The sequence below is a fragment of the Ochotona curzoniae genome, unplaced genomic scaffold (assembly GCF_017591425.1).
Source record: "Ochotona curzoniae isolate NIBS_2020 unplaced genomic scaffold, NIBS_Ocur_1.0 scaffold_2453, whole genome shotgun sequence".
In the NCBI taxonomy this organism is placed as follows: domain Eukaryota; kingdom Metazoa; phylum Chordata; class Mammalia; order Lagomorpha; family Ochotonidae; genus Ochotona; species Ochotona curzoniae.
In genome coordinates, this window is record NW_024467094.1 from 6,714,720 (window position 1) to 6,736,576 (window position 21,857).

Below are 21,857 nucleotides of genomic sequence, written 5' to 3' on the forward strand. Positions count from 1 at the left end.
CAGACCCCAGCACTTTCCCACCCCTGCCAAGTGAAGCGGGGACACCCTTGGGAACAGAAACACTGGATATTCCTGAGGTGGTGACAAGCCTAGGTGCCGCTCCAATACACTGAGAAAGACAGAGGGCAGTTTTGGGGTAACACCCAGGTTTCTTTTCTATTTTAAGATTTATTTATTTTTATTTGGAAAGTCAGATATACAGAGAGGAGGAGACAAGAGAGGAAGATCTTCCATCTAATAGTTCACTCCCCAAGCGGCCAAAACGACTGGAGCTGAGCCAATCCAAAGCTAGGGGCCAGGAGCTTCTTCCGAGTCTCCCACATGGGTGCAGGGTCCCAAGGCCACAGGCAGGGAGCTGGAGCGGAAGCAGGTCGTCCAGGATTAGAATCGGCACCCATATGGGAGCACTTTAACCGCTACACTACCGCGCTGGGTCCAACAACCAAATTTGTATTCTAAGAGAAGTGGGATTTGTTGGGTGGGGACCATTAATGAACTTGCCTGGGACACAGTGCCTGGGGGACATGTGGCTGTCTCAGTTGGGGATGGAGGGTGGTGCACCGGCCTGGAGCTCAGCACCAGAGGTGGGAGGGGGTAGGGATCCTGCTGCAGTGCCGGCACTCTCTGGACACTGGTGCTCACCGTTGGCTGCACCAGATCAGAATGAAGAAGCACCCGTGACCCAGTGACCGCAGACTCTTCTGTAGAGAGGGCCTCGGAGGCCGCAGGATGTGCCTGGGAGGGGCTTCGAGGGCCTTGGGGAAGGGGAAGGAAGAGGAGGGACAGAGCTCGCCGGAGCTATGCTCACACACTCTGCCGGTCTCCAGCCTGGAGGTGTATGAGCAAAGCCACCCTGTTTTCCTTGGGACTCTCCAGGCCGGTCCGTGGGAGGAGCTAGCCCATCGCTGGAGGACTTGGAAGCTGGATATCTGCGGCTGAGCCCAAGGTGGGTGCTGGCCCCGCGGAGTGGGGTGGGGGAGGTGGGAAATGGGACTGGGCTGGGCTGGGCTGGGCTGGGCTGAGCTGGGGAGGAGGAGGGGTGCTGGCAGTGATGGGGGACCCTGGGAGGAGGGTCATGCAGAGACTCCTGGGCCAGCCGAGCTATTGGACTGTCCACCCATTTTCTTGAGAGGACACAGTCTCTGCTTCCTACTCCTCAAACCGTGTACCTGCCAACAATGATAGGACCAATGCTACAGGAGAATGGGCCAATGTTGGTGGGGAATGGCATAAAAAGTACTTTGCATGTGCAAAAAATAAAGAAAGAAAAATAAAACCAAGAAAGAAAAGCAAAAGAAAGAAGCACTGAAATCCCTGCATACCAGGGTATGCCCAGCGCTGCAGTTACAACCATAGGCCCATTTCTTCCTCCTGAGCCCTTGGACGGTGTTTGTCATAAAGTCCATTGTGCAGGTCAGAACACCAAGGCTCAGGGAGATGAAGCAACCCTCCTAAGACTGAGGACTTAGGACTAAAGTGAATCCTATAGGATCCCCTGCGACCTCAGCCGTCCTGTTATCTCCTGATCTGGCTACTCCCTACCGCCCCCACCCAAGACACACACACCCCGCCATCACTATCACCAGGAGTCAGCATCTCCCACAGGTGCGGCTCCTGTGACAGATCAGGGCTCAGGATGTGAGGAGTTCGCTGTTGGGGTGCAGCTACGGCTCCAAGTGACTGAGGTAGAGGATGAAATGCCCGAGGGGGGAAAGGGAGGCTGGTGTGCCAGAGAGGGAGAATGGGAGAGAGATACCCCCTGCAGATGCGGGACCAGGGCCAGCTGTGGCCAGGCCAAACCCCAGGGTGGGGTGGAGGCTCCCTGACCGCCCCTCAGAACAATGCCCACCCCCTCACATCCAGGTGTTTCCTTCCCAGTCAGGGACAGACACAGCTGAGGAAACAGGCCCATCTACTGCCTACTGCCGGCCCTGTCCCTTACCACCACCACACCATGAGGGGGCAGGCTGCAGCCCCCTGGGGATGTCTCACAAAGTCTCCCCACATGCTTTATGGCCTGGGGCTGAAGGGGACCCCTCAGAGCTCTGCCTTCTCATTTCTCCCTGACCCCTATTTCCTATTCCAGTGGGAGGAGCATGTTAGGCAAACCCCTCCCCAAGGGCTCTGTCCCCTAGGCGTGGCCCTGTAGCCAGGGTATGTGAGCTAGGCTGGACAGGGGACCTAGAGACTACACCTCCCCCTGCACCAGTACCCCAGCCCAGCTTCCGCAACTCCTCCCCCTCAACCCCCCCTCTACTATAAAATTAGTCCCTGTGTTATGGTATACCAGATACAGCTATCAGATACAGTACACAGAAGGCTCCCATGTGTTTCTTTCCACTGAATACAAAGCACCACTTGTTCGTTTGTTTAAAGATTTACTTGTTAGAGATTTTCAATTCACTGGTTCATTTGTGAAATAGCTTGGCAGTGAGGCCAGGCCAAAGCCAGAAGCTTCTGCTGGGTCTCCCCATGTGGGCAGCAGAGGCTCAAGCACTTGGGCCCTCTTCTGTTGCTTTCCCAGGTGCATCAGCAGGGAGCTGGGTCACAAGCCAGCAGCTGGGACTCAAACCAGAATGCGGGTGTTACAAGCAGGAGCTTAACTCACAACAGCCTCTGTGGTCAGTCATGGGGCAGCACCCAGCTTTGTGTGTGTGTATGTTTCTGTCCAGTTGCCTAGTCATGGCTAATGTTCTATATTTAAGGAAACTTCTCTCTGCATCCCATTTTATTCATTGGTCCCATCTCATCCCTCTGTCAAGACTGTGAAAGACCTCACATGGACACTCTACTTAGGGCCAACACATCAGGTCCCTCAGGACGGCACAGTGTCCGATCCAGTGGCTGCTGTGTGTCCCAGCCAAGGAACCCCAACCTTAAGAAACCCTGGTTTCGTGATGGGCTGCACACAGATCTATCCAAGCTTTGCCCTGAGAGGAAGAAAGGAAGCATTCTTTCTAATATGCTGGATAGCTTTACCTTCTATTAGGAAGTAGCTGCTCTCTCTCTCATTTCCCAATTCAAAATGCTTTTTTAAAATAAAAGATTTATTTTAATTTTTATTGGGAAGGCAGATACACAGAGAGGAAGAGAGACAGAAAGATTTTCCATCCACTGGTTCACTCCCCAAGTGGCTGAAAGGCCCAAGAGCTGCTTCTGGGTCTCCCACGCGGGTGCAGGACCCCAAGGCTTTGGGCCATCCTCTACTGTTTTCCCAGTCCACAAGCATGGAACTGGAAGGGAAATAGAGCAGCTGGAACTAGAACCGGCACCCACATGGGATCCTGATGCTTACAAGATGAGGATTTAACCACTGAGCCATCACGCTGGGCCCACCGACTCCCATATTGTTTAATACGCCAGAGCCAGCCCCTCTCCCTCACCATGCACATACACACACACACACACAAAAAAAAACCCACAGAGGACCATCTCCCAACACCCTCCTCTTATCCCCTCACCTATTATACCTTGGTCATACCAGGTGCCCTTCTGCCAGGTGTCATTGGTCTCTACCCTTCTCTTGGCTGGGGACAGTTTCCTGCCTAGCTGCCTTCCTGGGGCACTTCAGATTTCTGCCCAACATCACATCCTCAGGAGACACCCACACACCCACGGAGAGCAGGGGAAATGAAGAAAGGTGAACCAAAGGGCTTGAAGCTTTACTTGGACAGGAAGAAGGGGCTTCCTGAGATGCAGTGCCCAGCCTGTGACTATTGTTAGTAACGGAGTATTGTAGATTACAGCTTTGCTGAGGGAATCAATTTCAGATGTTCTCACCACACACTAAACAAAATGTTCATCAGTCTGATTGAATCATGCTGCTTTGAGTACATGGACCACAGCAGCGTTTTGCATTCCATACCATTAGAGGCAAGCTATAATAATATTTTAAATAAAACCACAGACATTTATATCATCACACTTCATCTTCTAATCTCCAAAACCTTTCTCTTCTGAATTTTACTTTCATAGCATTTATCATCTAATATGGAATCTAACTGGTTTACTGTCTGCCCATGAACAATCTCACTACATAGCCGTTAAAGTGAGAGGAAGTTTACATTGTATTTACTGGAGCCAGAGAGAGAAACAAGCTCTCTCCCCAAATGCTCACAGTGTCGGGGGCTGTGTTGAGGCCAGGAGTCAGGAGCTCTACAGCCACAGTCTCCTACGTGGGTGGCAGCAACCCAAGTGCTTGAGCTCTTGCCTGTAGTCTCCAGGGTGTGCATCAGCAGGCAGCTGGATTGAGGAGCCAGAGCTGCTTATTGAAACCAGGCGCTCCAAGATGGGATGTGTACATCTTACCTGCCCCAAGAAAGTAGATATTTTGGTTGGTTTCCATTAGTTTTCATAACCCTAGGACCTAGAACAGTGTCCGACATAGAGACAGTGCTCAAGAAGTATTCACTGAATGGGTGGATCCATCTATTTACTTGAGTTTTCAGTTGCAGACATAGTTTTGTACTTGGTGTCTGTGGGACAGTGCCTGGAATTCAAAGATAAGTTTATTCTGATGCTAACATTTTCTGAAAGATGTGCACATTTTAAAAATAGTTTACATAGTCCATGAACTTGTTGCAGTCTTCTGTTACTTAACGGTAGATCTCCAGGGGTATTGACAAAGTGGGACCATGAAGGGCCACTGCAGGCAGCCAGAGGGGAGAGGCCCCGCCGTGGGCGTCAGCAGAGTGTCTCCCAGGGTGCTGGGCATCTACATGCTGACACACCGACTGGTCCATCAGCACCTTGCACATTATTTTGTGACAGAGAAGCAGTTGTTATGTGGGCCAGCCTGAGTGGACCAAGGAGGGGTCAGCTTCCAGCAGTGATGGAAGTGGACATCACGGCCAGGGTGTCTGTGCTCACTGCTACGTCTGTCACTCACTTCCTGGAGGACTTGTGTCCATCTGCTCTGACATTGCTCTAAGCATCTGCACCATCTGTCTTCTGTCCCTCTTCTGCCCAGCAGGATTACAAATCTCTGCCCTTTGCCTGAGAGTGGCACCTGTTAATTCAACAATATTGACCAAGGGCCTTTGGCATACTATCAGCAACATCAAGTAACGGGGACACAAACAGAGATCCAACTGGAGTCTCTGCATATTGGCATTGGGCCTATTGGGTAAGACAGTGGCTTTCCCTATCAGTGTCCTGAGTTCGATTCCCAGTTCTGACTCCATCTTTCTGTAAATGCAGACTCTGGGAGACAGCCTCATGGCTCAAATGATTGGGTCCCTGCCCCCCAACATAGGAGATTAGGACTGAGTTCGGGCTCCTAGGTACAGCACAGCAGGAGACTGTCATGGGCATTTGGAGAGTAAACCAACAAGGGGGAGAGCTCTCTCTTTCTCATAAACATTTAAAGAGATTTAAAAGCAGAGTCTTTGTCCTCATGGAGTTCCACTCCAATGACAGGCACAACAGCAGGCATTAGGGGCAGTGAGGAAGTGCCAGAATGTACCCTATGTATTTGTTGAATGACCTATGAGCTGTGTGAGGCAACCGTAAAGCCAGTGCACAGCAGGATTGCTGCAGCAAGCTTTTTGAGATCTGAGACTTGACCTGCAATACAAGGCTGCTTCCAGAAGTTTACTGAAAAGATAGTTAAAAACATATTTTAGCATAAAATTTTTGGAAATGCATGCCTCATATTCTCATACTGCATATTTCCAGGAATTGTACAGCTGATAGTTCACCAATGGGTCTGCTTTCAAGAGCCAGCAGGTAGCATACATGATGGTGCAAACAGAGAGTGCTGGGACAGTGGCCACCGTCACTGCCCGAGTTCTGTGGATCATAGATGGCATGGAAGGGGAGGGCACCCCGGCGTAGGAGGCTCATGGGGCCCTTCCACAGCCACAGGGGTGCCCTGCCACTCAGCATCACCAGCCCCAGTGCTACCAGATCTTCTGGTGTTTTCGCTGATGTTAAGTCTGGAAAGCTTCACTTTTCTGTGAAATCTTTTAAATCTCGGCCACAGATTTGGTTTTCCTCCTTTTTAGGGGAAGGAATCGGTGGTCCAGACAATGTGTTTCGCTGAATAGTGCCTTTTAGATTGTTTATTTATTTGAAAGGCAGAGTGACGAGGCAAGAGAAATCTTCACGTACTGGTTCACTCCCCAAATGGCCACAACAACCAGCTTCAAGCTAGGTCAAAACTAGGAGCCAGGAACTCCAGCTAGGTCTCCAGATAGGTGGTAAGGGGCCCAAGTACTAGATCCATCTTCTAATACCCTCCCAGGAGCATCAACAGGGAGCTGGATGGGAAGTGAAGCAGTTAGGACTCAAGCCGGCATCCCAGTATGAGGTACAGGTGTCCTCAATGGAGGCTTAATTTGATAGACCCACAATGCTCATCACCCCCTTTTAGATTTGTATATATGCATGACTTTGACTGTGAAAGGTGAATTTTAACAATCTGCTGGGCAGAGTCCTGTCTCTAGGGTTCCCCTATGTGAAATCTGAGGTATATAGGGGCCTTGTTGGGTCTTGTGTGTTAGTCATTGTACTTCAGAGAACAAAAGCCAGTAAGAGATAGATGGACAGATGATGATAGATGGATAGATATGAAAGTTGTGGACATGGAATTAAAAGATAACTCTATTTTGGAGCCCAACACTGAATGTCATGCATGGCTTTTTCATAGCACACATTTTTTCAGGGAACTTTTTTTTTCAAGATTATTTATTTTTATTGGAAAGGCAGATGTACAGAGAGAAGGAGAAACAAAGATCTTCTGTCTGCTTGTTCACTCCCCAAATGGCTGCAACAGCTGGAGCCAGGAGCTTCTTCCAGGTCTGCTTCTCGGGTGCCAGGTCCCAAGGCTTTGGCCCATCATCCAATGCTTTCCCAGGTCACAGGCAGGGAGCTGGATGGGAAATGGAGTAGTCAGGGTTAGAACTAGCACCCATATGAGATCTCAGTGCATGCAAGGCAAAGACTTCAGCCACTAGCTACAACACCAGGTCCCCCAAGGAACTTTCTGAAACCCTCTGGTAGACAGACAAGGATAATGAGGATTGAAGATAGAGGATAAAAATGGAAAAGTGGAGTTTTGTCATGCAGGGTTGGTTCGGGTTGAAGGAGAAAAAATAGGCTTGCAGGGAAGCCTCACAGAAACACAGGCTCGGTCGTTTGTCTTGTAGAGGATTGCTTGCATAGCAGATATGGGGAGATGAGCCTGCTCTGAATCAAGAGGGACAAGCCCAGTATCACCAGACACTAAGATAAAATGTTGACTAAATAGAAAGTGTCGGGAACTGTGTCGTAAACAGTCCAAGGCTAACAGCTGAGTCCCAGCTTCTGTATCTTCCCATGTGCTTGCGCCTGCCCACACAGAAATCCTGCATCCATGGCTCGGCCATCAGAGACAATGTTTGCCAATGCCCTCCGGAGTAAAGAAATGGCTACTTCCTTTCCTTTCCATAAATGGCTATGGAATCTCTGGTCATCTTATTTCCATAACAACGGGACTGTGGCGAGCTGAGAAGTCTCACCCACAGTCTGCAGACCAGGGCTGAGAAAAGGGAGTGGTGTAGATAGGATCTGAGTCCAAGGCGTGAGCACCAGGCTGGACACTGGTGTGAGGTTCCAACCTGGAACCCTGCGTGCTGATGCTCCGGGCAGGAGAAAACAGTTTTCCCAGCTGTAGCAGAGAGATAGAGAGCAAACCTGACTTGCCTGAGCCTTTGTGTTGTATTCCAGGCTTCCATGGGTCTTGGGCAAATGAGGTCACACTGAAATTGTTAATAAGTCACCACCAGCTCCAAGGGACAAGGACTGTGTCTCATCCACTCAGCTCTAAACTCTTGGATCTTGCATAATTTCTGCCATGGGGTTGTTGCTTTGTAATTGTTCTTTCAATGACTTGGCAATTTCAGCCATCCCTAAAATGCTTATAGAACTAGAGGGAGAGAGAGAGAGAGAGAACCCAAGAGGGCATCAGAGACCCAAGTCCACAGTTAGGAATTTGGGGGTCCCTTTCCAACATGACTTCTGTGGGTTCGTTTCCACGGTGGAGATACAGGACGGCCAATGGTGTATGCTTGCCTGACCTCCCAGCCCCCAGCAAGCTGGGTGGAATAGCAGAGGTGCCTAGGGGACGGGCTGCAGCCAATGCTGAAGGTGCTTTTGTTAGAATACAGCAAAACACGTCTTCTAAGCACATAAATTGTAACCTGTGCCTGTTTGGAAGGATTACAAATCTTGCCCTTCCGGCTGGACCGCAGCTCCCCTTCACCACCCTGTGCACCTGCTGAAAGGAGGACTCAGACCTGAGAAATCCAAACGCAGGGGCTGTGGGTCGGACAGAGGCTGCCCTCATCCACCGGTGGTCCCAGTGATTTATGGCAGCTCCCCTCAGGAAGTATGGCTTGGTGCTTAAAAAAAGAACTGGCCTCATCTCCCAAGAGATTTAGGCCACTGCTGAAGGGGAGACGGATTGAGATGCTGACATATCTTGAGAATGAACTGGGTTCCACTGTTTCCATTTCTTGTCTAGGTGCAAGCTTGTCCCCGGGGGCTCTTCCCTCACACAATGTGGTCAGCAGCCCGCAAAGACAGGAAGCTGCTGACTGAGGGCAGCAGTGGGAGGAACTGGTAGGAGTGCAAAGCATTCCCTACTTAATCTACACAAATGCCAATTAAATGTTTAGTGAATGAATGAATGAGGAAGGAGGCTTCTGGTAACAATTATGAAAGCTTCTAGAATTTTCTTTTCAATTAAAAGCCAGGTGGCAGATGCCTCTTGGCCTACTGGTAAAGATACCACTCCCATTCTGTATCAGGTGCCTGCATTGCAGTCCCAGCCACCACTACTGTGGGAAACCTGGATTAAGTTCCTGGCTGCCAGCTTTGACCTGGCATAACTCCAGCCGTTGCAGACATTTGGGGAGTGAAATCAGCTCATAGGGGCTCTCCTCGTTTCTCTCAGTCGCTTCTCAAATGAAAAACAACAACAAATACATCATCCAGAGGCATGACCACTTTCCACAATTACCACCTTGGCTGCCTAGTTCAAGTCCCCTGGATGTTCATGTTTAACTACTTTCACTTGGAGAGAAGCTGATCGCTCGTGTGTTTGTTTTAATGGAGGGGCTTGGTGAGAGACAGGAAGGTGGGTAAACGGCAGGGGAAGTGACCAGGAGCCTACACTGGAAGTTGAGGTCTGAGCTGTAGCCCTGGTGGCTTTTGGCAAAGTTTTTCCCCTTTCTTCATTCACCAGATATGTTGGGTGGGTGCTGCCCTGTGCATGATGGAGCAGGAGCTTGTATGGAAAATCATTCCGCTTCCAGCTGATTGTCTGGATTTAGATCCTTGTGACTTCTTTTCCCCCTTATTAAAAAAAAAAAAAGAAGAAGAAGTTTTGATCGGGTGCAATGGCTCAGTGGCTAAATCCTCACCTTGCATGTGCCAAGATCCTACATAGGCACCGATTTGTGTCCCAGCTGCTCTGTTTCCGATCCAGCTCCCTGCTTGTGGCCTGGGAAAGCATTGGATGATGGCCCAAAGCCTTGGGACCCTGCACCGGTGTGAGAGATCTGGAAGACGCTCCTGGCTCCTGGCTTCGGATTGGCTGAGCTCCGGCAGTGACAGCCTCTTGGGGAGTGAGCCAGCAGATGGAAGATCTCTCTTTGTATCTCCTTCTCTCTGTACATCTGCCTTTCCAATATAAATAAATACATCTATAGGGAAAATATTTCTATTAGTAGAAAATTTTTCTGTAGTTAAAATTGTAAAAAAAAAAAAGTGTGTGGACATAGTTCAAGTCCCAGTTTTTGTTCTTTAGGGAGGGATTAAAAGGCAGCTGTCATCACTTCCAAAGATTTCTCAAACTTGAGGGAGCTCCTGCTGAAAAGCTCAACTTATTTTTTTTTTATTATTCATTCCATTTTCCCCCAAACTCTGAAGTTCCCTCACATGTGACATGCATCACTCCCAATCCTGTCATTTTCTCTTTGGATTAGTTTTTCTAATTATCTGATATCCTGTTATCTCTGCAAAGAGCTGGCTCTTGGATTTGTTCTGGGGTTCTACTGCTCTTCAGGGTTTGGGCTCATTGTCCTGGGGAGCACGACGTGGGAACAACTCTCTCCATGATGGTGGGGAGGTTGGGGGTCATGACTAAGGGCAGAGGCTGTGGTGTCAGGTGGTTTGAGCTCAAGTTCTCATTCCTTCCTTTACGACCTGTTTGACCTTGCGTCATTATTTGCAGAGTTTCAGGGTGGGGAACAACACCTACCTGACAAGTTCAATATTCATAGTTGGGAATTGATAGCTTTCAAAGGCTTAGAAGAGGTGACCAGTGTGATGGCTCAATTGGTTGATCCTCTGCTTGCAAGCGCCAGCATCCCATATGGGCACAGGTTTGTATCCTGGCTGCTCCACTTCTGTTCCAGCTCCCTGCTTATGGCCTGGGAAAGCAGCAGAGGATGGCTCAAGTCCTTAGGATTCTACATCTGCCTTCTGGGAGACCCAGAAGACGCTCCTGGCTTTAGATCCCATTAGCTCCAGCCACTGCAGCCATTTGGGGAGTGAACTGACAGATGGAAGATCTTTCTCTATGTCTCCCCTTGTCTCTGTAAATCTATCTTTTCAATAAAAACAAATAAACCTTTAAATGCTTAAAAGAATGCCACTGCATCCTGGGTACCATGTAGGCATTGCTCGCAGTCGTTGCTCAGTATCCACAGGAGATGGGTTCTAGGACTGTTGCAAGTACCAAAACCTGTGGATTCCGAAATCCCTTATGCAATACGACATAGTGTTTGCATAGAACCTACACACCCTCCCGTGTATTTTACACTTGCTCTTCGTCAAAAGGCTGGGAAACAATCCTCCCATATATTAAAAAAAAAATTATTGTTTACTGGCCAGAGCTGAGCCAGTCCAAAGCCAGGAGCCAGGAGCTTCTTCCAGATCTCCCACATGGGTACAGGGTCCCAAGGCTTTGGGCCATTTTCTATTGCTTTTCCAGGCCACAAGCAGGGAGCTGGATTGGAAGTGAAACAGCCGGCACATGAACTGACACCCATATGGGTTCCTGGCACATGCCAGGCAAGGACTTTAGCCACTAGGCTACCACACAGGATCCTCTCCCATGTATTTTAAATATTTCTCAATTACTTATGATACCTAATGTGATATAAATCATGGTTATGCTGCCTCGTCTAGTTAATAATGAAGAGAAACAAGCCTACCTGTTCTTACCATAGAGACTATATTTTTTTCTGAACCCTGATTGGCTTAATCTGCAGACGTAAAACTTATGTGCGTGAAGCCAACTGTATTTCTTCAATAGCTCTGGACTTCCCCTCATGCAAATATTTCAGTATTTCTTAAATATCTCCAGATCCCTGTGGGATCATGCTGCAGAGCTGGGGTCCCTAGGGGTCTCCATGTCTCAAACACCTTTTCTGCACCTTCCCACCCCTGATTCGGCTTCTTCTTTTGCAGAACTAGCGCTGTGCAGAAACGTAACCAGTCTTCTTGCCGCTGTGCTACTCGAGGTGACCACATCCTCTTCACACCCCACAGCCTCCCATGGAATGCTCAGGTCAGTGTGGTTGGAGAAGTAGGGTCTAGCCGGCCTGACTGCTCAGTGGGACAGGCCCTTTACATGTGAGGTGGCAGGGGAGCATCCCCAGGGTTGGCAGGACCACCTGACCCCCACTCCATTGCCTGGGTTTGAGGACATCTTGACGGAGGGACACCCATACACCTGCTAGGAGAGGTCCTGACTGCTTGCAGCCACTGAGGTGGACGACAGGAAGAACGAGAGGAGCCGGGGTATAACACCACACGCTGTGAGGATTCAGCAAACACCCAGACTGCACGTGACAAAAGAATGACAAGGAGTGACAAAAGCACCTGGCAAACACTCACTCACCGAGCAAGGGTTGTTTTGCAGAAAGGGGAAACCGAGGCACAGCAATGGCAGGCATATTTTTTTCCCCCCAAGGTCACATAAGGGTTGCTAGGTCACAGGATCTGAATTCGGTGACCTTGCCCCAGTGTCCAAGCTCTGAATGATTCCACTATGGTTGCCTCGTGGAAGTGTCTGAAGAATCTGGTGAAGGGAGACCATGTCACCAGAACTTTCTACATTGGTCTGGAAGGGAAACTAAGGCTCGGAGGGCTGAGGACTTGACTCACAAAGCCACGAGTTAGTATAGTGCCAAAGCCAGGACGGGAGCGTGATCTGTGTGATTACAAGGAACATCCAGGCTCCCATACTGGGAGTAGGAACCAACACTTGAACCATCACCTGCTGGCTCCCTGGATATGTATTATCAGGAAGCTGATATGAGGTCAGGCATCTTCACCTTTGGGGTTACCTGTCGCCGCTTACTTCCATTATATCAATGAACCCATGTCATATTGTCTTTCAGGAAGAGACATGTGCCAGACACAAGCAATAAAAATTGAGGTAGCCAATTTTTTAAAATTCATCTATTTTTTATTGGAAAGGTAGACTCACAGAGAGAAAGATCTTCCCTCCTTTGGTTCACCTAAGTGGCTGCAATGGTCGAAGCTGAACTGATGATCCGAAGCCAGAAGTGAGGAGCTTCTTCCAGGTCCGCCACGCAAGTGCAGGGTCCCAGATTTTCGGACCATCCTCAACAGTTTTCCCAGGCCACAAGCAAGGAGCTGGAAGGGAAGCGAAGCAGCCGGGATTAGAACTGGAACCCACATAAGATCCTGGCAGATGCAAAGCGAGAACTCAGCCACTAGGCCATCATGTTGGGCCTACCAAATTTTTTTTAAGTGACCAAACAGAAAAGAGAAACTGAAGCACTAGACACCAGAAAGGGCAGAGCAATATGAATGCACGGTTTTACTTTCTGCAATTTCAATTACCCTAAGTCAATGCTGAAAACATTCAATGAAAACTTCTAGAAAGCAACACCAGTTTTAAGTTGCATACCATTCTAACTAAAGTGATCAACTCTCACCTGCTCTGCCCCGCCCTGCTCAGTCTTGCCCAGGATGTGAGCCATGCCTTTATCCATGCTCTGTATGCCACCACTTGTTGGTCTCTTGGCAGCCATCTCAGTGATAAAAATTGCCATACAACATTGGTGGGCCTGAGCTGGTAGCCTAGTGACTAAGGTCCTTGCCTTGTATATACCAGGATCCCATATGGGTGCTCCACTTCCCTTCCAGCTCCCTGCTTGTGACCTGAGAAAGCAATAGAAGACAGCCCAAAGTTTTGGGACCCTGTACCTGTGTGGGTGACGTGGAGGAGGCTCCTGGCTCCTGGCTTCAGATTCAGCTCTGGCCATTGCAGCCACTTAGGGAGTGAACCAGAGGACGGAAGATCTTTCTCTCTGTCACTCTGTGAATCTTAGTTTCCAATAAAAATAAATAAATACATTTTTAGAAAATAAAATATTGGTATTCACATAACCTTTATTTTATTTGTTCATAGCCACACGTGTAAGGAATTGTGATACTGGCAATTAGATATGCCAAAGAAAAATGTTAAGCTTTTCTTATAAATGAAAAGGCAAAAATATACTAAGATTTTGAGATCAAGAGACCACATTCAAACCTTTTGTTTGAGCATAGTGAGTTTCTTTTTCAAGACTTTATGTATTGACTTAAACGTCAGAGTTACACAGAAAGAGAAAGGTAACTTCCCTTTGCTGGTTGATTTCACAGCTTGTTGCAACAGCCAAGGTTAGGCCAGGCTGAAATCATGAGCTTCGTGTCGGTTTCCCATGTGAGTTGCAGGGACCCAAACACTTGGAACATCTCCCAGTACTTGTCTCAGGCCACTGGCAGGAATCTGGGGCAGAAGTGGAGCAGCCAGGACATGAACCAGCAGCACCCATTGGAGATTCTTGTGTCACAGGCAGTGACTACCCGCTACACCACAACCCCAGCCCTGCAGTATGTTGTCTTGTTTTATTTGGTTATTGGTGTTGTTCCACTGCTCCTGTGCCACCATTATAAGCTACACCTTCTCCTGTTTATGCATGTATTGGAGAACAACGCCCTCACTACAGGGCCCATTGCTAGTTGTTGTCTCAGGCATCCTCTGGGGGGTCTGAATCACGAGAGGACAACTCAGCCTTTAAAACACCCTGTGGATGGAGAGAATGACAGCTATGATGCAGGCTTGTATATTGCACAGCAACAACCCCGAGACACATGAGTATTCCGTCTCTTTCTTGGGCTTATCAAATGCAATCCAGTTTCTAGCTCTCATTTTCCAAGGTCAGCCTAAATTTCAACATCTCTACTTTGAGATACTTGTCCCCACCTTGAGAACATGTGAGAAAGTTAGGTGGTAGAAGACGGGGCTGTTGCCTTCTTCTATCCGCTGGGGTTGCAGCCCCCAGAATTGTAGTGGCCAGGCTTGCATGTCCCAAACGGGGCTAGGGAGCTCTCTTGGGAGCAGCTGCATTCTTGTGCCTGGCAGAGGCATTCACAGACACGGTGTGGAGTGTTTATCAGATCTTTGCTACCACCGGCACACTGTCCCCCAGCTAGCCCCAATCTTCCTCATTCCCCAACACTTCATAACTCTTGTGTCCTCACAGTTTTGGGTGAGCCCAACCTCAAAACCCTTGAACTGGGCCTCCATCCTCCTCTCTAACAAAAACCAGCAGCCTCCATCCCAATCTGTCTTAGACACTACAGTCAAGTTGACTTAGTCAGCTACCTAGGGTCTCAAAGTCAGGTGCCTGCCAAGACCTGTAGAGGATATGAATGGGCAAAGCCAGGAGACTGGGAACCATGAAGAGCTGGGGAGCTGTGTGCCTCCACACTGTCCTCCCCCGGTCCTCTTGACTGGAACCGAGCTCTGATCGGGTTGTAAGTTCCCTGGCAACCAAGTCAAAGGGGAACAGCTGAGGCCCGTGGTTTGTGTTGCATAGCAACAGGAGAACACACACACACACACACACACACACCTATGAAGGCAAATTCCTAGTTCACTGCACACAGGAATCAGTTGTGTAGGGAAGTGTTTCTGATGCTCTTCCTCCAAAAAGCAGAGAAAGGGAGAAAGACTTGAGTGGAAAAGTCTAGGATTGACAGGAAGTCTTAAGACAAGCTCAGGGAGGTGTTTGGGGAAAGCTCTCTCTCTCTCAGAAGGGCCTCCTTTGCAATCCTTGCTGCACTTTGCATTGGCTGGGGAGTGCAATTCAGCAAGGAGGAGCCACAAGTTTCACAGCTCAGTAAACCGGGATCTTGGTCAGTGAGACTCCCCAGAGTGGGAGCCCAGCAAGGTGCATCCTCAGGGTTCCAACACTCTCAAGTGCCTGTGGCTTCTTCTGGGGCTAGTTCCCTGTTCTTGCCACACCAAAACATCACCACTAGAGGAAATACTGTTTCGACAGTTGTCACCATAAGGAAGACCTTATTGGAGACTATTGTAATAGGGGAGCAAGAACAAGCCCCACTCCCCACAGGGAAAAGGAAGGCGTGTTCCTCAGCTGCTGAACTGGGATCAGTAGGGAGAGAGAGGTCAAGGTCAAGGGTAGGGGCCTTTCTGCTAAACTGCCCTAAAAGGATTCTTGCTAGAGGAAGGGTAAATTCTCATACACCAGTGGGTGTAGAAAGAAGGACTTGATCAGCTTTGCAGGAGTCGGTGCGGGGCCGGGTTCCTTTCTGAACTGACTTTGCAGAATTCTTGCTCATACTGGGCTGGGCAGGCCAGTGACAAGATGGACAGGGGTTAGGTCAAGTCCTAGTGGGAAAGGAGGGCTCCAAAGAACCTGGGGAAGGTTTGGGTCAAGGAGACAGTCTTCATTATCACCCATCTCAGTGTTTGATATTTCCTTCTCCACAGACTTTTAAATATTTACCTTCATGCGTGGACTGAAGAATTAGTCACCAGGATTTTTTTTTCCCCAACACACATGAATATCAATGTATAACCACTGAAAGTTTAAGATAGCTTGTGGGTCAACTCACCTTACTTTGTGTTATATAAAAATTCCCCTTATCTGTGAGGGATATGTCCCAAGATGCCCCAGTATGTGCTGGAAGTACTGAACTAGGACTTACAACTTGATGTTTTTACCCTGCATTCTTTACCCTATATGTCCTGTAACTTTACATAGCTAACATACCCTACCACTTTTATTTGGGGGATGGCGGAGTTGGCAGAGACAGAGTTCTCATCGTTGTCTCACTCTTCCCGTGTCTACAATAGCCAGGATGGGAATAGGCTGAACAAAGAAGCCAGGAACTCAATCTAAGTCTCCCACACAGGTGGCAGGGACTCAACTGCTTGAGTCATCATCTGCTGCCTCCCAGGATGCGTATCATGGCCAGAATTCAAACCCAGGCACTTCCGTATGGGATGTGGCCTAACTGCCAGGTCATGTTCCCATCTCTTACCCTTCTCTTTTTTGTGCCTTAGTGTCTCCCTTGCATCTCTCCTCTTGTCCTTTGGGGCCATAATTAGTCCCAATAAAGGCCACTAGAACACAAGTCCTAGGATAACGTGGCAGTGGATCTGTGAACCAAGGCAGGTCCTGGGTCACTAATGTAGGATGTGGAGTAGCATATACAGCACGGACACCCAGGACAGAGGGGCGAACCACAGCCCAGTGTGGACAGAGTGAGAGACGGGATCACAGAGTACAATGTAAAACCTATGAATTGTTTTGCTTCTGGAATTTTCCACTTAACATTTTTGGCCTGCAGTTGACCACAGGTCATGGAAACCACAGATAAAAGGGAAGTTACTGTGCATCCCACACCTCAGCCAGCTTCTACAAAGAACCCAGAAATCTAGCCCCTACACTCCTTGCCTTCTCAGCTCTAAACAGAGAACTCTGGGGGGCACCCCTTGAGGCTCATGGCAAGGGAGCTGGGGACACTTTGGGGGATAGAGGTGGAGGGAGGTGAGAGCAAGGGTGGGGCCAGGAGGGCTGCATACCAAAATCCCTGGCCTTAAAGTGCCCCCCAATCCCACACAGATGTGGAGCTGGATCTTCAGAGGAGTGTGCAGGCTGTGCTCCGGGAGCTCAGCGCCCAGGTCCCGGCCCTGCAGAGCAACCAAGGTAGGAGATAGTGAACACACAGCCTCCCTGACCCCAGCCCTACCCTCCTTCCTGCTGGAGACTCCTGGGGCCTAAAGGACCCAACAGGCTTCTCTATTCCCCGGTTCAAGTCCCACTCCCATCCCAGCAAGCGTGGCAGAATGCACTGTGCATCTGCCACCTCCTGTCTTAGCCACCTTCTCCAGCTCCACTTTGGCCTCAGGGCACACACCTGCCACTCTGAAAGCCGCCTGTATGTGGCTGTTGTCCCTATTGCATCTCATCACAACCCACCAACCGCTTTCACTTGTAGCCAAGCGCTGGCTGCGAGTTCAGACCCAGGACTGGTCAATGTTATGACCAGGGGCTCCTGGTCATGATGGATCCCCGCCCCCAACTAACTTTCCAGGCATGTGGAGATGGTCCCTGCACAAGAAGGTTGAGCGAGATCCTACTAAGAGTCCGATGCTGGTCCGTATTCTGCTGAGGGAGCTGGAGAAGGTGGGTCCCCAGGTTTATATAGGTGGGGAGAGGTGGTGGTACAGGTGAAAGTGAGAGGCCTATGGGGCTAGGGATCCAGTCCAATGTTGGTCACTCGTGGGTGTGACTTTTGACGCAACACGTCTTCCTCATGTGCCCACGCAGAAGGAAGGCTTGGTGTGTGGGAGGTGCTGCATCTGAGTTCCTGCCTGAGTCACTGCTGCCCTTCCCCTGTGGAGCTCCCTGCACCTCCCGCCCCTGGTCTCAGGCAGACTGACCTTTCCTCTCCCCTTGGCATAATGGTCACCACCTTGCATGCCATCTCCCACCTGCCCGCCCCACAGCCCTGGAGCGCCCTGACCCCTGACCCTTTAATGTCCCCTGGCCTCCTGATTTCCAGGCTGAAAGCGAGGACCAGCGACACGTGATCATCCCCTTGCTGCATACGCTCATGTACGTGCTCACAAAGGTGAGCCAAGGACTAGGGGATGCCCACGTGGTAGTGATGGCCTCCATGGAGCTAGATTGGGCACTGGCATCTCCCTTCATTGTGCACCCACCCAGCTGTGCCCCAGAGTCAGTCTGGGAAAATCTCTGCATTGCCTGCTCCTGACCGGTTCTCTGGCACCAGCCAATGAAGACATGGGATTGGGGAGACAATGGGAAAGTCGAGGCAGCATGGAAGGGAAGAGACTAGAAATGTAACCCCCAGGCATGCAGGATGGAGAACCACAGGAACATGGGAAGCCTGGGGGGACACGGAGGACCACCTAATTGCAGGGAGGCATTGGGCCATGGATTCCTCCACGCTTCCGGGTGGTGCAGGCACAAGAGATGCTGGCGGAAGGGGGCTGAAAGGTGTGGCTTGGGAGGGAGCCAGGGAGCCCGACTTCTCTTCCTGCAACTCCCACCCCACCCAGGACCCTGCATGCCCCAACTGCCCCCTCTGCCCCAGGCCACAGGCATCCCCGGGGAACTCTACCAGAGGACCTATGCCTTCTGCACCAGGCTCCTGACCCTTCCCACTCCTTACTGCACTGTGGCTTTGGACTGCGCCGTCAGACTGAAGACCGAGACGGCCGTCCCAGGTGAGAGCTGCCAGCCAGCCGGGCCTCCATGTGGGAACACCAGTCCTTCCCAGGGTTCTGGCCTTTTCCTCCTCCGAGACCTCAGGAAATCTTAGCACCTTCTGCAGGATGCTGAGACCTGCAATCCGAGGGTCAGGAACTGGCTGGTTGATGGGGTCTGCTTCACAGGAACACTGTACCAGAGGATGGTCATTGCCGAGCAGAACCTGATGAATGAACTGTACCCCTACCAGGAGAGGTGAGCTGCTCAGCCTGCCCTCAGCCCCCCTGGGAGGATGGGGGTCAGGGAGGGATGGATGGCCACCCTCCAGACAGGGGGCAAATGCAGAGGCAGGATTGAGAAGACATCTGGCTCTCTAGCCCTGAAGGCTCCCTGTTCAAGGATGGTCCAGCCACGTCTGTGTCAACCCTGGAGGAAGGATAGGACTGGATTCAGAGTTGACCTGCTCACCTGCAGAGGGTGGACATGGCCCCACAGCCACACTGGAGCTCTGTGGTTGCATCTGCTTCCCGTCTCAGTCCTGGACCAGCAACTAGGCAGCAGAGGCAGCCTGGGTCACAGTGCAGTCTGGAAGCTGCCCCCTGCACATGCCCAGTGCTTCAGACATGATGGCAGAGTGGCCATACTATTCTTGTAGGGAGGAAGGTCATGACATTGGAGCATACACCTCCGTCTTCTGCAGGCATTCCTGTTGACTTGTTACAGCTTTTGTCTGAAGTTTGGGATGCTGGGTTCCAGAGGGAGGGGAGTTAGCATTAAAGAGGGCAAATGGGAAGGTGGTGAGGTTGATTTTCTGGTGTGATGAGGGAGATATGAAGGTCTGGGACTCACTCGTGGTTTGGCACTCCAGTCCTGGCAGGCAGGATTCAGGGTCCCTCCTAGAGAATGACACGGCCACTGGGCCAGGGTGCTAAGAGAGGGAACCGGATTTTTTTTTTTTTTTGAAAGGCAGAGTTACAGAAAGAGAGATAAGAAGAGACAGAGAGAGAGATTTTATCTGCTGGTTCACTTTGCAAGTGACTACAACAGCCAGAGCTGGGCAGATGCAACGCTGGGAACCAGGAGCATCTGGGTTTCCCACATAGTTTCAAGACCCAAGCACTTGAGGCATCCTCTGCTGCTTTCCCAGGTGCATTAGCTGTGTGCTAGATCAGAAGCAGAGCAGCCAGGACTCCAACCGGTTCCATGTAGGATTCTAGCGCCATAAGCAGAAGCTTAGCATACTATGTCATGGTGCCAGCTCCATTGTGTGTAGGTGGGGAGCTTTCCTAGGCCTGACATTCAGGCTGGCTCCCTATATGATGTCAGTGGGCTACAACGGGGTGAGCAAGTCTGCCCCTGGTATGAAAGCTGTGTACACTCTCACTTGCTACAGTCCCCACTGCTCCCATGGTAGCCCCACCTAGAGACGCTGAAATCAGAAGTTCCAAGGGGGCGGCGCCCACCCCTGCAGCCCCCACAGGCAGGCAGTCAGTCATCCTAACCAGCCTCCCGTCCCCTTCTCTCCCTGCCCATAGAGTGTTCCTGTTTGTGGATCCCGAGCTGGTGTCAGCCTCAGTGTGTAGCGCCCTGCTGCTGGAGATCCAAGCCGCCCAGGTGCAACAGTCGCCCGAGGCTTGCATGCGCCACGTGGTCGCCCATGCCCTGCAGGCGGCCCTGGGTGAGGCCTGCCACGTGGCTGCCCTACACCAGAAGCTGCAGGTAACTGATGCCCGTCCCCCAGAGCCCTGCAACTTCCTGCCCACCACCCACACTGCTCCTCCTCCTGCAGTTTCATGTCACCTTCACTGCCCAAGTCAGAAGCTCATCCTTTTAGTAAGTGTTTAGTAGGTAAATGTGGAATATTGCACATAAGCTGAAGAAGAAAGCAGGATTTTCAATTAGGCAGAGATGAGGGTGGGCTACTCACCATCCCATGCAAAATGACTGAGCCAGACTTGAACCCACATCTCTCTGATATCAAACAGCCTTCAGGTGCCTTCCAGGACTTCTAACTCCATCACAAACCAAGATCCTGAGCTCTAAACCGTGTTATATGATGCATGTACACCTGTGTATATTCCTTTTCTGTATCACTGGATATTGGCCATATGGAAACCCACACTTGTAACCTTTGTTTAACCTTCTTGCTTAGGGCCATGTCCTCATTTCCTCAACCAGCACCCCCACCCCATCCTGTTGAGGCACATTTAGGCTCTTTTCAACACTCGTTTGTTGCTCAGCTTTTCTCTCTCTGACTCAACCCCTACTCCATTCGCCAACCAAAAGATCCTGCAGGTTGGAGATAGTCTAGCTGAGGGTTGGCACCCAGAAGGGAGAAGGGTGCCTGCGAGGGCTTAGCTGTGCCCTGCCTCTAATGCCCTAGGAAGGTGGGGGCAGGGGACTGGGCCTTGTCCCCACACTGTGGTTCAGACCCTGCTTGGTCATGAGAAGGCATTAAGTAAGCCCACTGCTTTTCCACCTGTTGTATTCCATCTGGAATGTTCCACAGTCTGAACCCTGCATCTTGGATCCTTTCTTTGGCTTGGTCCCTCCTTAAGCCACTCTAGGGGACCCACTGGGTCCCCCCAACAGGCTGTAGCAGCAAGCAGCTGCGGACAGGGCAGCTCACTGGCTGGGCAGGTGGGAGTGTTCCAAAGGGGTGGAGGGAAGGTGGCATGCTGGGTTGTCCATTGCCCAGAGGACACGGTGAGTGATGGTGGAGTGGGGGCTGGGCCGAGACCACACAGGCTCTGACGCCCCACCCCATTAGGCCAGCCCCCGCCGTATCCTGGAGCACTATTTCCACGCCGTGGTGGCTGCGGTGGAGCAGGTGGCGAGTGAGGGCAGCCTGAGTCGGGCGGGATACCTGGAGAGGTTAGAGGAAATTTACTGCTCACTGCTGGGACCGGCAGCTACCACAAGACAACACCAAGGAGGTAAGTGGTAGTTGGGGCGGTAGGTGGTGGCCAGCTGCCCAAGATCTGCCAAAGGTCTGCCTGGGTGGGTGGGGAAGGGGCAGGATGCAGAGCATGGGAGCAAGACATGGAGGGGGCAGGCCACTGATGTGGTCATCAATGACCGCACATATCTACAGAGCATCTGACAGGCCCTAGTTGCTGCAGTTCTAAGTGCTTTACTTTCTACAGGGCTCAATATGTCTATGAGATCAAATTAGTCCTCACCATAGACCCGTGAGTAGCTGCAGGCACCCAATGCAGGGCTGGATGCCACCCATAGGGGTCAGAGGCCCAGTCCTGGGGTCTGAGCTTAGTATCCTGGAGTCACACATGCCCACCACCCCAG

At 50.7% G+C, this 21,857-nt stretch overlaps 1 protein-coding gene across 2 annotated transcripts in view; it reads left to right on the forward strand.

Annotated features, from left to right (window-relative positions):
• The first annotated feature begins 809 nt into the window (after window positions 1–809).
• Window positions 810–21,857, forward strand: part of PIK3R6 (phosphoinositide-3-kinase regulatory subunit 6) — a 37,955-nt gene continuing 16,907 nt past the window's right edge. Inside the window, exons 1-9 of one of the 2 annotated variants that reach the window (XM_041000318.1) lie at window positions 810–946; window positions 11,458–11,557; window positions 16,941–17,024; window positions 17,413–17,504; window positions 17,884–17,952; window positions 18,439–18,571; window positions 18,740–18,809; window positions 20,090–20,273; window positions 21,325–21,490. In XM_041000318.1, the coding sequence (XP_040856252.1) occupies window positions 11,545–11,557; window positions 16,941–17,024; window positions 17,413–17,504; window positions 17,884–17,952; window positions 18,439–18,571; window positions 18,740–18,809; window positions 20,090–20,273; window positions 21,325–21,490 (811 nt within the window). In that variant the 5' untranslated portion in view covers window positions 810–946; window positions 11,458–11,544. Of the gene's footprint in view, window positions 947–11,457; window positions 11,558–16,940; window positions 17,025–17,248; window positions 17,505–17,883; window positions 17,953–18,438; window positions 18,572–18,739; window positions 18,810–20,089; window positions 20,274–21,324; window positions 21,491–21,857 lie in introns of those variants that run through there. The other variant, XM_041000319.1, reaches the window with a different exon arrangement.